The sequence below is a fragment of the Polypterus senegalus genome, chromosome 6 (assembly GCF_016835505.1).
Source record: "Polypterus senegalus isolate Bchr_013 chromosome 6, ASM1683550v1, whole genome shotgun sequence".
Lineage (NCBI taxonomy): Eukaryota > Metazoa > Chordata > Cladistia > Polypteriformes > Polypteridae > Polypterus > Polypterus senegalus.
Genome location: NC_053159.1, coordinates 1,397,738 through 1,412,797, shown reverse-complemented (window position 1 = coordinate 1,412,797; position 15,060 = coordinate 1,397,738). Strand labels below are relative to the sequence as shown.

The following is a 15,060-nucleotide window of genomic DNA, read 5'->3' as shown; positions in this document are numbered from 1 at the left end:
GTCATACTGACTGTGTGTGGAGGATAATTAAACTGATATCCACTGTAAATGATCAGACCGCCATAGCCTGGCCATTAGCGTACCGCCGAGCCCCCTACTAATGGGGACATTGGCACCAGGTTTGTCTTTCCTCATGTAATACTAAAGGTTAAAGAGTGTCTTTGAAATCGGGCATCTCGGGAGCACAGAGTTTGTTCCTGCGGCTTTGCCGGTCTGCGAGACGTCCCTCGTCACAAGTCTTGTCATTGACGATGTCTCGTCTCTACCTTAGTGCTCTCTTTGTCACTTACCTTCCTGGATCGCCATGACTGCTGGCTATTGTGTATGACATGACGGCTGCTGTGCCCGCCAAGCTGTGACAGCATTGTTCACCGAGTGGCGGTACGATTTAGGTCTCGTTACCCATAAGGACCCTGTCAGAGCTCCAGCTGCATCCCAAGCTGTCTCGTGTTAGCATCGCACAGAAATATTGTCAAAGGCTGTTGGTGCCAACTGTGCAGTGCCAGCTGTGCTTATCCACACATTGCCACAGAAACTACTGTTACGCTTAGTTGTTGGCGCCCAAGATGATCAGACACATTTTGGGCGAAATGCTAGACGGCCCAAAGCAGGGGTGGCAAACTCGGTTCTTGGAGGGCTGCAGTGGCAGCCACCTGCTTCATTCGTCACCTGTTACGATGCCACGCTGCCATTTTAGTTGACTTGCCTTCATTGTTAACCAGCAGCCGAATAACGCAGAGATGCCAAGTGAGCCACTGATGGCCAGCTGAGGCCCCCCTTCATGTGCTTGCTGGGTCACCTGAGCGCCAACTTGTGACCTTTCACTTTCCCACTTCAGTGCCCTCTCATGAATTTCCAGTCCGACCATTCAGAGAAGTTGAGTTGTTACTTGGTCCACGAAAACGGAAGAATCATTTCAAGACAAACGACTGTGAGGTGGGACTACAGCTGAGCGGCGGCCGCTTTTTCAAGTAGTTCAGAGAGAAGGCAGACATTTGAAGCGGGCGTGCGTCTGACTGCGGCTTTTTGAGCATCGGTCTGCTGACTGATGTGTTTATTGCCCCGGGACGTTGGTGTTGGGCTTTAATACTGTTTTCACCCAAATCCATGTGTTTGAGACGTTGTTGGCGTACCAATGGATGCGGATCACATAAAACAAGTAATTGAGGTTCTTCCATGACTGCTGTTTGCTGCTGTTGAAGTTGGACCCCCCATTCTCGTCCATTGTAGCGGGTCATTTCAGGATCTCTGTTCTCCATGGATGCCATCACCACAAACAATGTAGGATAAAAATATATATATATATATTGTGGTAGCCAGCCCGTACACAGACAGGCAGACATGTTTACGACACCCACAACACATTTATTATACTAGCTAACCCGCGGCGTACCCTACCGCATAATCAGGCCGGTTTTTAAATGATTTTTAAGCACAGGGAGAAAATTAACATTTGAAAAATCGGTAATGTAATAAATCAGCAAGAAAAGCAACATTGTAACGATGCACGGAACGAACCAACACACAATCGTCCGTGACTGAAAACTGGCGGACCAATCTTGTTAATGTGAGCGAAGGTAATGTCGACGCGCGCCTTCTGTTCTGACTGATGCGTCGGCGATGTATTGCTGGAAGAGTTTGCCACTGGAATGCAAGACACTAAATGAAGATCTCATGGCAAGCCTGAAAGCATAAAATTGGAGCTGTGGGACTCGCGTTCTTTTCGCGGTTCGCTTTTACTCAACATGGGTTGATTGTATGTGCCAGCCTGGATCTCCGAAAGAGAATAGCAGTGGAAAAACCATGGGGTCACAGTTCATATGGAGAACAGAGATACGCTTGCAAGCATCTCCCCTTAGATATATGCAAATGTCGCGTTGTGCAGGAGGTTCCCCGTCTTCACCTACAAAGCAGCAACATCAGTTTGACAGGACGGGGCGTTATATGTTCTCATATCCAGACCTGGATTTTCCATGAACACCATTCGTACAGCAGTAACAGGGTCACCGTGAGTGATAATGTCATGCATTTGCATGTAAGACTCTGCCAAGGGAGTAACCTGGCGTATCATGTTGTCTAGTTGAAGCAACAAAATCTCACTGCAAGCGCTGTCACATTTCTTTTGCAAACGGTGAGTGGTAGTCTCAGCAGAATCGAAGATATATAGATGACCGTATTGTGGTGACGTGGCAGGATTGTAATATAAAGGAGAGACCTGGTGATAAATTTGACCGTGGATTCTGAAAGCATACGGTCCTTGTCCAGATGGTTGAGCGATGTGTGCGCCCATTGACGTGAAAGTTAAAGCAGAGTTGTATTCCCTGATATGATCACAGTAATTTCGGGACAGCGGGTTCTTGCCAGTCAAGAGGTCTTCAAATAAAAGAGGGGGCTTGGATAGCGGTGGTAAAGACACCTGGCCGGCGTGACAACACTTAGTGTAATATCCAGATTTGTTGACCTCTGCTGGCCAATGAAGAGCATTGCAAGAAGCACATAGTGCGGTAGGTAGGTAGGCCAATGTTATGTTCTTGGACGTGAATGGCGGTATCTTCTTGAAAAGCTGCAGAAAAGTGAATGCGATGTTTGTGCATGAACAATTTAGTGCTGTGTTGACACTGAAGGGAATTGCAATGAGTTGTGTCGAAGCATTGCTGCCAGTGTTCACATTGCATGATTCGATCAGTGGAGCGTGTTCTTAAATGTATGTTGAGAAATCTCTGCACTCGGAACGTTTTTGAACAAATCGTGCAGTCAAAGATCTGTTTGGAATGCGTTTGCTCAGTGGAGTGGGTGTGTAAATGTGCTTGGAGGGTATTACTGGCGTGTGAAGGTTTTGGGGCAGCGCTGACACTGAAAAGAATTCATCAGGAAGTGTGTTTTGAGATGGTTAGTAAGGTATCTGCGTGCGTGAAAGGGTTTGTCGCAAATTTTGCATACAAATGTTTGCGTTGAATGGATCTGCATATGGTTGTGGAGATCCATCTCACCCGTGAAGTCCTCGTTACAAAATGTGCAATTGAAGGTGAGAGTGGAATGAGTTCGTGTTTTTTGAGAGCGCGAGTTGTCTCGAAGCATTGTTGGCAATGTCCACATTGCATCATTCGGTTTGTGTTGTGTTTTTTCAAATGTGCATTCAGATATCTGCGCACTCTGAAGCTTGTGGAACAAAAGGTGCATTGAAAGTCGTGTGTGGAATGCGTGTGTTCAGGGGAGGGTGTCTTTAAATGATTTTCAGGAAGAGGAGAGCGGGCAGGTGACGTCACGTTAGTGTGGCGAGCAAGTGGGTGTGCACATACCGACAGAGTCAAAAGATGTCGCCAGAAGGTTATCACGTGGGTATTTGAGAGGCATGAGAACCTCGTAATGCCCATGATCCAAAGGACCGCTAAAGAGCAGGAATATGAAGAGATTGTAAACTCGAGGTGAGGCATGAGGACGTTCTTGAAAGTAAATGCTGATAGTAGCTGGAACGATTCGGGACATTATCCACAATTTCTGCCTCGCCACCATAGACTCGGACGTATTCATGTAATCAGCGTATTGTTGAGCAGACTGTATAACAAGAACAACGGACACCACGTCACCGAAGTTATCCCAATGTTTCCAAACAAAGCTAACAGCCATGTTACCAAGTTTGAGAGCAACAGTTTCGTCAATGACATTTCTCCAAAAAAACCCGACTGACAGAAACAAACAGTTACCTGAAGCAGGAATTTCTATAACATTGAAAGAAGTGTTGTTTCCATGAAATACATTTGAAGCGGTAGCCATGGAGGGCAAAAGAATAGTCAAGGTGGCGCAGAGCTGGGTTTGGACCGCCGCACAGACCAAAGCGAGTGAGTATGTGTTTGATGAGCTGTTTGATTTGGCGGGCAGTGGTCTGAGGAGGGGTAGAGTTTCTGGGCGGGGCTTCGTTGTTCCTTTCGCATGGTTTTTCATGGTGGACGCGGTCGGGTGTCGAAATCGAAAAGAATAATGAAAAGTCAACGTGGCTTAGACGTGCGTGTGGACTCCTAGCACAGACGAAAGGGGCTAACTGGGTGGTCGGTGAGTTTTTGCGTCCGGGCACATGGGCAGGCAGTGTGAATGTCTAGAGAGCGAGGGCAGACGCGGGCCGGTGAAAAAGGAGTGTTAGTGGGCAGGGAAACGTCTTCCGTATTTCTGCAGGAGCATCTAAGAAGACACATGTTTGTCGCGAATGCGAATTGCTGTATGTAGCGTGTAAAACAGTTTTCTATGGTGCACGCGGTCGTGCGTCGTAGCCGAAAACTCGGTTTTTAAAGACTGCTTACTTCATTGTGTTTTAACCTGAGTTTTAAAGATCCCATGGGATACCCCTCTACGACAGACGAATATAAATGACGCCGTTTCTTCTGTGTCGTCGCGTCCGAGTTGGTGGGCGTGGCTCTGCGAGTTATCAGCGTATCCAATGGTCTTGGAGTTGGTGGGCGTGGCTCCTTCCTGCGTGCACCATAGGTGTCTGTCTTGTCGTCGGCTCAGTGAATCCACTCCCCTTCCGGTGTGCTTTCCATGGTTGTCTTGCCTTAGTGAATTATATATATAGATTCTACTCAAGTGCACAAACCCCCCAAAGTCCAGGCCTCTCAATAATGCCTTCGTCCTTCAGGCCGCCTCCTTCCTCTCCTCCCGAGCTCCATCCTTCTTCGCTCCTGACTCAAGCCAACGAACGAACGGAGGGAGGCGGCCCCTTTTATAATCACTCCGATGTGCTCCAGGTGCCTCCTGACAACCTTCCGCCGGCACTCCCCAGTGTGGCAGAAGTGCCAGCTGTGCACCCGGAAGCACTCCAGGTGTTCCCGATCCTTTCCCCCTCAGCACTTCGGGTGTGGCGGAAGTTTTGAGGACGTCCAGGGCTCCCAAGCCATTGGGGCACCCCCTGGTGGTGACCACGGGCCCCTACAGGGTTGATCTTCAAAGCAGGTCCCCATAGGCACCAGGGTGGTCGCCCCCACGTGGTCTGGGGGAGGCGCAAGCCCTCCTCTGAGGCGTCCAGGCCGGGTCGCCCCCCAGCCACCTGTGACAAAGTATATATATATATATATATATATATATAATATACGATTTTTGTGGAGTTTCCCTTTACTGGCAGAATGCAGAGGTCCAGGACAGCCCTGGGCTCAGCTGTCTTCATCCACGTGGGACCAGTTGAAGGGCTTCTGGACTAATGGCACATAAGAGGGCACCCTTTGCCATGTCATGCCGCCAGTTCTTCAAGTGCGCGACTGATTTGTAAACGCAGATTATGACTTGTGGGCAGCTGAATGGCAGTATGCAGGTCCACCGCTCTGTGATTTGCCTTGAGCTGCTTCAGATACGTCTTGCTACGCTCATTAGGCCCCCACTGTCCTGGCACATTGTGTCATAACCATCAGCTGCAGTCGTCTCACAGAATTATTTAAATTACCAACTAAAAGCTTTGGCTTATTAAATCGCTGATCGTTCCCAGTAAACGCTCGTTTGCAATGAGAGAGGAATTGCATCGGCCTGCTGAACACCCAGTGAGGCAGACGCTTGTTATTTTATAAAGTGCCATTCGTGTGCTACACGCCTCAAGATAAAAGGGTGACTGCGTGAGCGGGCAGTAAGGGGGTCCGTCTGAACTCCCATCAGAATGCAGCGAACTTTCAAATCTTTGGCTTTGTCTTACCGATGGTAGAACATCGACGTCTAGTTAATACTTGGGCTCTGAGAGGGTGCCAAGGTGCCCCTCGGGGCTGGCACTACTGCTGCTTCACACATGTGATGTCAGTGGTGTCAAATTCTGTGCCCAGTTGGCGTTTTCTCCCCATTGGGAGTTGGTGAAGGTTTTTTTCTTCAGTAAATTGAGTAATCCTTTTAAAAACAGAGGATTGTGTTTACTCAGGTTCTCTCTTGTATTATTCAAACTTTTTTGGAGATCAGAAACCATTAAGTCTTGTGAATAAGCAACAATAGAGGAAATCAGGAAAGGGGCAAATATGTTTTCATGGCAATGTGCTTTGTCCGACATCATTTTTACGGAATATATTGAAACATAATTTTATTGGAATATAATTTTTACGGAATAAAAATTAATTTTGCACATAGACACGCTTTGTATCTGCCACTCGAATGCAGTTGATCTGGGCATTCTGTCTCTCTCTCTCTCTCGGTCACACACCCCCCATTGTACCCACCTCATCACAATAAAGACAGATGGTCAAAGGTAAATCAAAAAGGAAAGGCGATATGAAAGATGTGATACAGGACAGGTGCAGTGGCTTATGGGTAGTTTAAGTTAAACCAGGGTCCAATGAACAGGGATGCTTCACGGTGGGACAGCATCATCATGCGCAGACCGAGTGAGACCTGCTGACATTCCCGTTAGTTGGGGGTCCGGGGTACTCTGCAGAGCGTCTTTTTTAAGTATTTCTCTGCTCTTTGCTCCGCTCAGCTTTGCCTCAGCCATGTCTGGTCTCCCAGTCCCTGATTCCTTCGCCAGTGGAGTGCCATTGCCCAGAGTGATGAGCACCGCCTGGTTGCCTCCTGATATAACCCTTAGATTTGAGGCCAAGCAGTTCAATGTTGGCTTCGTCAGACCACCGCGTGAGAGCCCTTTAGGTGGACTTTCATGTGCCTTTTAACGAGGAGAGGCTTCCATTTCGTGTCTCTGTCAGAATACCCCGGTCAGTGATGGCCGTCGTCCTAGGCGTTTCACCCATCTCCGTACAGGATGTCTGGAGCTCAACCAGAGTGACCATCAGGCTCTCCTCTCTCATCAAGGCTCTTCTCCACCTCGATTTGCTCAGTTTGACCGGCAAGTCAGATCTTGAAAGAGTTGGGGTTGTTCCCGACCTCTGCCATTTAGAATTACTGAAGCCCATGTTAAGCTGTGCTTGAAGCTGCCGTCCAGTGAGGTGCCCATCACATCACACAAGCTCTTGACGCTCAGAAACTTGTCTTCTGATTTTTGTTGAGACTTTGGGTCTGCCAGACCTTTCCTTGTCAGCGTTTCCTCCAGTTTCCAAGTTCCTTTCAAAGGTGAAGAACACATCTTGGATTTCTTTGCAGTCAGACCCTCCGTGTGTAGCGGTTAGAATGGTGTCTCTGTCTTTCTCGACATTTGCCCTTTTCTCAGTATTATGATAGCCGTGTTGTCCAAATGACTCCAACAGCGCCTTTATAAGGATGGAGGGCTCATAAGTAATTGACAAACACTGGGACACCTGCAGGAATTGTCTGCCTCAGCTTTCAAGGCTTCATGAACTTCCATTGCAGCATAAAAGCTCTTTAGTTGTTGTCTCTGGAGCCAGGCCTGGAGGTGGGGCTCGATGGCGAGCGCCTGGTGGCCGGGCCTGCACCCATGGGGCTCGGCCGGGCACAGCCCAAGAGGTAACGGGTCCTCCTCCCCATGGGCTCACCACCTATGGGAGGGGCCAAGGAGGTTGGGTGCAATGTGAGTTGGGTGGTGGCGGCGGCGGGACCTTGGCGGTCTGATCCTCGGCTACAGAAACTGGCTCTTGGGACGTGGAATGTCACCTCTCTGAAGGGGAAGGAGCCTGAGCTAGTGCGCGAAGTCAAGAGGTTCCGGCTAGATATAGTCGGACTCACCTCGACGCACAGCTTGGACTCTGGAACCAATCTCCTTGAGAGGGGCTGGACTCTCTACCACTCTGGAGTTGCCCCCCGTGAGAGGCGCCGAGCAGGTGTGGGCATACTTATTGCCCCCACTGGAGCCTGTGCATTGGGGTTTACCCCGGTGGACGAGAGGGTGGCCTCCCTCCGCCTTCGGGTGGGGGGAAGGGTCCTGACTGTTGTTTGTGCGTATGCGCCAAACAGCAGTTTGAAGTATCCACCCTTTTTGGAGTCTCTGGAGGGGTTGCTAGAGGGCATACCTTCTGGGATTCCCTCGCTTTGCTGGGAGACTTCAATGCTCACGTGGGCAATGACAGTGAGACCTGGAAGGGCGTGATTGGGAGGAATGGCCCCGATCTGAACCCGAGCGGTGTTTTGTTATTGGACTTCTGTGCTCGTCATGGATTGTCCATAACGAACACCATGTTCAAGCATAAGGGTGTTCATATGTGCACTTGGCACCAGGACACCCTAGGCCTCAGGTCGATGATCGACTTTGTGGTCGTGTCGCCGGACTTGCGCCATATGTCTTGGACACTCGGGTGAAGAGAGGGGCGGAGCTGTCAACTGATCACCACCTGGTGGTGAGTTGGCTTCGATGGTGGGGGAAGATGCCGGTCAGACCTGGTAGGCCCAAACGTGTTGTGAGGGTCTGCTGGGAACGGCTGGCAGAGTCCCCTGTCAGAAGTAGCTTCAACTCCAACCTCCGCAGAACTTCAACCACGCCCCGAGGGAGGTGGGGACATTGAGTCCAATGGGCCATGTTCCGTGCCTCTATTGTTGAGGCGGCTGACCAGAGCTGTGGCCGCAAGGTGGTCGGTGCCTGTCGTGGCGGCAATCCCCAACCCGCTGGTGGACACCGCGTGAGGGATGCCGTCAAGCTGAAGAAGGAGTCCTATAGGACTTTTTGTCCTGTGGGTCTCTGGAGGCAGCTGATAGGTACCGCAGGCCAAGCGAACGCGGCTTCGTTGTTGCTGAGGCAAAACTCGGGCATGGGAGGAGTTTGAGAGGCCATGGAGAACGACTTTCGGACGGCTTCGAGGAGATTCTGGTCCACCGTCCGCGCCTCAGGAGGGGAAGCAGTGCAGTGTCAACACCGTATATAGTGGGGATGGTGCGCTGCTGACCTCAACTCGGGACGTTGTGGGTCGGTGGGAGGAGTACTTCAAGACCTCCTCAATCCCACTAACATGCCTTCCACGAGGAAGCAGAGCCTGGGGACTCTGAGGTGGGCTCTCCCATCTCTGGGACTGAAGTCACCGAGGTGGTCAAAAAACTCCTTGGTGGCAGGGCCCCGGGGTGGATGAGATCGCCCGAGTTCCTTAAGGCTCTGGATGTTGTAGGACTGTCTTGGTTGACACGCCTCTGCAACATCGCATGGACATCGGGACAGTGCCTCTGGATTGGCAGACCGGGGTGGTGGTCCCCTCTTTAAAAGGGGACCGGAGGGTGTGTTCCAACTATAGAGGGATCACACTCCTCAGCCTCCCTGGAAAAGTCTATTCGGGGTTCTGGAGAGGAGGGTCCGCCGGATAGTCGAACCTCGGATTCAGGAGGAACAGTGTGGTTTTAGCCCTGGTCGCGAACAGTGGACCAGCTCTTCACCCTTAGCAGAGTCCTGAGGGTGCATGGGAGTTTGCCCGACCGGTCTACATGTGTTTTGTGGACTTGGAAAAGGCATTCGACCGTGTCCCTCGGGAATCCTGTGGGGGTGCTCCGGGAGTATGGGGTACCGGACCCCTGATAAGAGCTGTTCGGTCTCTGTACAACCGGTGTCAGAGCTTGGTCCGCATTGCCGCAGTAAGTCGAGCCCGCTTCCAGTGAGAGTTGGACTCCGCCAGGGCTGCCCTTTGTCACCATTCTGTTCATAACTTTTATGGACAGAATTTCTAGGCGCAGCCAGGGTGTTGAAGGGGTCCGGTTTGGTGGACTCAGGATTGGGTCACTGCTTTTGCAGATGATGTTGTCCTGTTTGCTTCATCAGGCCGTGATCTTCAGCTCTCTGGATCGGTTCGCAGCTGAGTGTGAAGCGGCTGGGATGAGAATCAGCACCTCCAAATCCGAGCATGGTCCTCAGCCGAAAAGGGTGGAGTGCCCTCTCAGGGTTGGGGAGAGATCCTGCCCCAAGTGGAGGAGTTCAAGTATCTCGGGTCTTGTTCACGAGTGAGGGAAGAATGGAGCGTGAGATCGACAGGCGGATCGGTGCGGCATCCGCAGTGATGCGGGCTCTGCATCGGTCTGTCGTGGTGAAAAGGAGCTGAGCCGTAAGGCAAAGCTCTCAATTTACCAGTCGATCTACCTCCTACCCTCACCTATGGTCATGAGCTATGGGTAGTGACCGAAAGAACGAGATCGCGAATACAAGCGGCTGAAATGAGTTTCCTCCGCAGGGTGTCTGGGCTTTCCCTTAAAGATAGGGTGAGAAGCTCAGTCATCCGGGAGGGGCTCAGAGTAGAGAAGAGGAGTCAGATGAGGTGGCTCGGGCATCTGATCAGGATGCCTCCTGGACGCCTCCCTGGTGAGGTGTTCCGGCACGCCCAACCGGGAGGAGGCCCCGGGAAGACCCAGGACACGCTGGAGGGACTATGTCTCCGGCTGGCCTGGGAACGCCTTTGGGATTCTCCCGAAGAGCTGGAAGAAGTGGCCGGGAGAGGGAAGTCTGGGCCTCTCTGCTTAAGCTGCTGCCCCCGCGACCCGACCTCGGATAAGCGGAAGAGAATGGATGGATGGATGGATGGTTGTTGTCTCATTACTTGTTCGTATTTTTCAGTTTTTGGTAACCTAAACTTTTTTTTTACCTCTGGGAGTTTACCGCTTATCTTTGTTCCATTTCACTAACGAGGCTGTCCTTACACTTGTGACTGGTGCTGTGCGTCTGTCCCAGACCTTTCTTGACCTTTCTTGGGTTTTGTCAGCCATTTTTTTTGATAGCCTTTTTTATCCTAACTGCATTTTTTCTGTTGATCCTAGGAATTTCGAAAATTGCTGAAAAAGGAGGAGAAACCGATTCTAATGATGTTCTACGCTCCATGTAAGTGGTGGTCTTTCATAAATATTTTCTTTAGCGTGTCTGCTCTCATGTAGGTTTTTTGGTCACGTTTATTAGTTCTGTCTGACAATAAATATACTTGGCCTGCATAATTCATGTGGTAATTGTTATTCAGGACAGCCATTGTGGTGCCAGCCAAGACGTCTTCTTTTCCTAACCCTGCAGTGCCTCAGAGTTGCTGTTCTCTGTTTATCTGCCACACACCATTCAAGTTCATCTCTGCCATCTTGACGTGAGGTCTGACAGGGCCTACACTGGCCTGCCTAGGGAAAGGCCTCACCCTAGCTGGCCTAACCCCTAACTTCACAGGCACAGACCCGATATGTGGATTGGCTTTTAAAGTTCAAATAATCGCTTTAAATGTTCAAACATAACACAAATATGCCTCTCAAGGGAGAGGATAAATCAAAAATGTCTGGATATAAAGACAAGGCAAGTCATATTTATAAAGAATTTATTTATGTAAGCAAACAAGATGCATGAGGATAAGGTGAACATGAAAATGGCAGAAGATGAGGCATTAAGGATTTGACTGAAATGCTAACAAGTCCAATCCGATATCTGATACTCGGCATCCAAAGACAGCACAGAAGTAATAAAAACCCCGATGTTGATGTAAAGCGCCGGTCAGAAAGGCGCCATAGCCATGTAATTGACCACATTGTACTTTTGGTTAATTAATTACGGCCCACAAACCATGAAGAACAGCGGCAACCGCAAGACAAGACGAGAAGCCATTGAGTGGACTACAAAGACAGAGGTGCGGCTGGTTGAAAAAAAAAATGGCCGACTTTGTGGCTGATTCTAATGTAGCCCACTTTGATTGGCTGCTCAAACGAAGTAACATCACAGTACGAGATTTAGGATTCCAGTGAAACGTTGTGAGGGAGTCACCCCAAGCAGTCGCTAGTCTCCTAATGTGACGTCCTCGGGTCCAACGAGATTCAGTTGTTAAATTTCGTGCTCTCTTTGACCGGAAGTGTGTAGTCTGTCATCGACACTTGTAAACTGGGCGCTTTGTCTTCCGATTTGCTCCTTTAAATACGCACAACCAATGGAGGACTGTCAGTCATCCATAAAAGACGTTCTTATTAGTAAAGATGTAACTGTTCAGACAATGCGGCCTTCCCATTTGTCACAGATGATTGTCTATAAAAACGCTGTGCCACAGAGCACCTGGACCCCCAGTTTGATTTTATTATGTTCACAAGACAACTTTCCCAAAGATAAACCCAATGCATAGATTGGCAACTCCAGACTGGCCAGGGGGTGCCAACATGCCCTGTAGTGGCCTGGCCCCCCCAGCCATCGTTACACAGCGGCTTCTTTGGGTCCAGAAAATGAATGAAACTTTCATTAAAAAAAAAATAATTTGAATCCATGCCCAGTTGGGCCCCAGCTGCCAGGGGCTCGTGGCAAATGGTGGGTGCCTTTTTGTGAACAACTGTGGATGTTTAAAAATGTGAGTAGTTGTTGTTGTTAAATTGCACCGTAGCAGAAGCACACATTTATTACAGAAAAGGCGCATTGCGGGGGTTTGAATATTTCCAGTGTAATCATTGAACAGATTATTAGCTGCGCCTTTTACCGACGGTCCCGGCGACACGGCGGCGCTCCAAGTGCTTAATGCACATCACACCCGGTGTGAAATGAAAGCCATTTGTCAGGTTTAGGCTTTGTTTCCTGGAGTACATAAGAAGGGGCTCGAGTGTTTAAAGTGGATAGCAATTGGGGGGACTGCGCAAGAGGTGACAACGCACATGAAGAAAGCAACAGCACAGCAACCAAGTCGTAGTGCCCGCCTTACCCTCTGAACGAGACGCTTGGAGTGAGCCGGCCTTGGCATCGAAGTGTTCAGCCATTTAGTAGGCGTTTTACAGAACACAAGTGCACATGGAGGAGCGGAGCAGAGCGGAGAGCTGCTTTTACACACACACAGACAGGGGCGGCTGCCTTTTTGGTTCATTTCTGCTTTCTGTTTGAAATGTCACAGTTGTCACCTCGTCACACACACACAGGCTCACAACACTCAATGACATTTGTTAATCCAGTTATCGTATACTCCGGCAGAACACACTCTGGGCAGGGCGCTCGGCCATCACGGGCAGCCAGTCTAGAGCTGTCAGTTAGCCTCACTGTGCCCAGCAGGGGGCGCATACACCCAGGGAGGATCCACTTTTAGCTCCTAGTAACCACAGTGGCATTCGTAAGACAAGAGAAGGAGGGTACAAAGAAGTTGATGTTTCCTTTAAATGTGGCTTTCAGCTACCGTATGTGTGTGTCCGTCTATATGTGTGTGTGTCCGAGTGTGTGTGTGTCCATTTATATATGTGTGTGTGTCCGAGTGTATGTGTGCACACATGCAGGGCCAAAAAAAATGTCTTTGCCCCCTTGGAAATTGTCACATTTTCTTGTTGTACAACCCTGGGGGCTCGAGTTTGGCCTTTTTTGTCATCAAACAAGAGAAAAGACTCTTTAATGTCAAATTCAGAAGTCCCGGCTGATGTAAACTTATCAGAGCTTTGAAACACAAAGTGCTTAAGAGATGCACCATTGGCAGCCATGACAGGCTTGAGTCTGTGCCCACAGTTTGTTCCTTCTTTCGTTCTCGTTCGATCAGCTCTGCCATTTTTGCCCATTGTTGCTAAACTGTTCAAACTCTGGGAGGTGTCACACCGATTGTGTGTCACCAGGCTGTGTCACGTCACACATTGAGATCTGAACTCTGACCCGGCCACTCCAACGACGTTCACGTTATTGTTTTGAGGCCATGCCTGTGTAACTTTATCCTTGGGCTCGTTGTCCTGCTGTTGCAGGATTCTTGTTCACTGCTGCAGGATCTCCCCCTGTTTTCCTTCATTCCTTTTGCCCCCTACCTTCACGGTCCCTGCAGGACCCACACCACCATGCTTGACGGTAAGGATGGTGTGTTATTGATGCTGCATCTTGTATGGTGACCAGGGAGCTCTGCTTTGGTCTCATCAGGGGTCATGACCTTCTTTCACTGGATTTCCGACTCTCCCACTTGCCTTCTGGCCAAGTCTAGTCAAGGGGTCAGGAGATTTATTTTTAACAGCGACTTCCTCTTTCCAACTGACTGGAAAACCGGACATGTCATCCCTATCTGGAAAGGGAAGGGCGATCGCCTGGATTGCAGCAACTACAGGGGGATAACATGGCTCTCTGTGCCGGGTAAGGTCCTCGCTAGGGTCGTCCTCAATAGGATCTGTGATCACCTGCTCACCTACCTGCCAGTGACCGGAACAGTCTGGTTTTACGCCTAAGAAGTCTACCATCGACCACATCCTGGCACTGAGGGTTCTCATGGAGCACAAACGCGAATATCGGCAGAGTTTCTTCGAAGCCTTTGTCGATTTTCACAAAGCGTTCGACTGCCCTGTGGGACATCCTGAGGGTTCGTGGGATCCCTTTGGGGTTGCTGGATATCATGGCCGGCCTGTCCACTGGTACTGTGAGTGCTGTGCAGAGTGGAGGCAGACCGTCTGTGTTTTTCCCAGTTGATTTTGGGGTTTGTCAGCAGTGTGTTCTGCTCCTTCTCTGTTCAATGCTGGCATGGACTGGGTGTTAGACAAGGTCGTGGGGTCCAGTGGCTGTGGGGCATCTGTTGGTGAAGTGAGATTCACTGATCTCGACTTTGCGGACGATGCTGTGATCTTCACAGGGTCAATGGAGGCTCTGATCGGGACGCTTGAGAGACTGAGTGCGAGGTCTGGGTGTCCGGGCTTGTGAGGGTCCTGATAAAAAGCAAAGATCAGGGCCTTTAATGACCTCTTGGGCACGGCCATCAGCAGTGTGTCTGTCTGCGGAGTGAGTGTCGACCTCGTCATCGAGAGGTTTACTTACCTTGGTAGTGACATTCATGACTCTGGTGACTCTTCTGTGAAGTCAGTAGACGGATTGGGAGGGCATGGAGGGTCATGAGGTCACTTTAAAGGGGTGTGTGGCGCTCCTGATATCAGCAAAAGGACGAGGGTCCAAGTCTTTAAAGTCCTGGTGCTCCCTGTTTGTGACACATGGACGCTATCCAGTGACCTGAGACAAAGACTGGACTCCTTTGGTACTGTGTTTCTCTGGTTTGACTTTGTGTTGCTCATGGAGTCCCGAATGAGGCACATGACCTGCACTGTGAGGGAGCGTCAGTTACGGCACTACGGCCATGTGGCGCGTTTCCCCGAGGGTGATCAGCTCGTAAGATCCTCATTGTTGGTGACCCGAGTGGCTGGAGCAGGCCAAGGGGTCGGCCACGTAACACCTGGCTGTGGCAGATAGAGGGTCATTTCCGGAGGGTGGGACTGGACTGCATGTCTGCCTTGGGGGGTTGCCAACCAGGACCCCGAGTTGTTTCATTGTGAAGTGGGTGTGGCCATGTGCTG

General features: G+C 50.2%; 1 protein-coding gene across 1 annotated transcript in view; it reads left to right on the top strand.

Annotated features, from left to right (window-relative positions):
- pdia5 (protein disulfide isomerase family A, member 5) overlaps positions 1–15,060 on the top strand; it is a 97,319-nt gene that overhangs the window by 45,617 nt on the left and 36,642 nt on the right. The window contains exon 7 of the mRNA XM_039755223.1: positions 10,588–10,648. Within this exon, the coding sequence (XP_039611157.1) occupies positions 10,588–10,648 (61 nt within the window). The remainder of the gene's footprint in view (positions 1–10,587; positions 10,649–15,060) is intronic.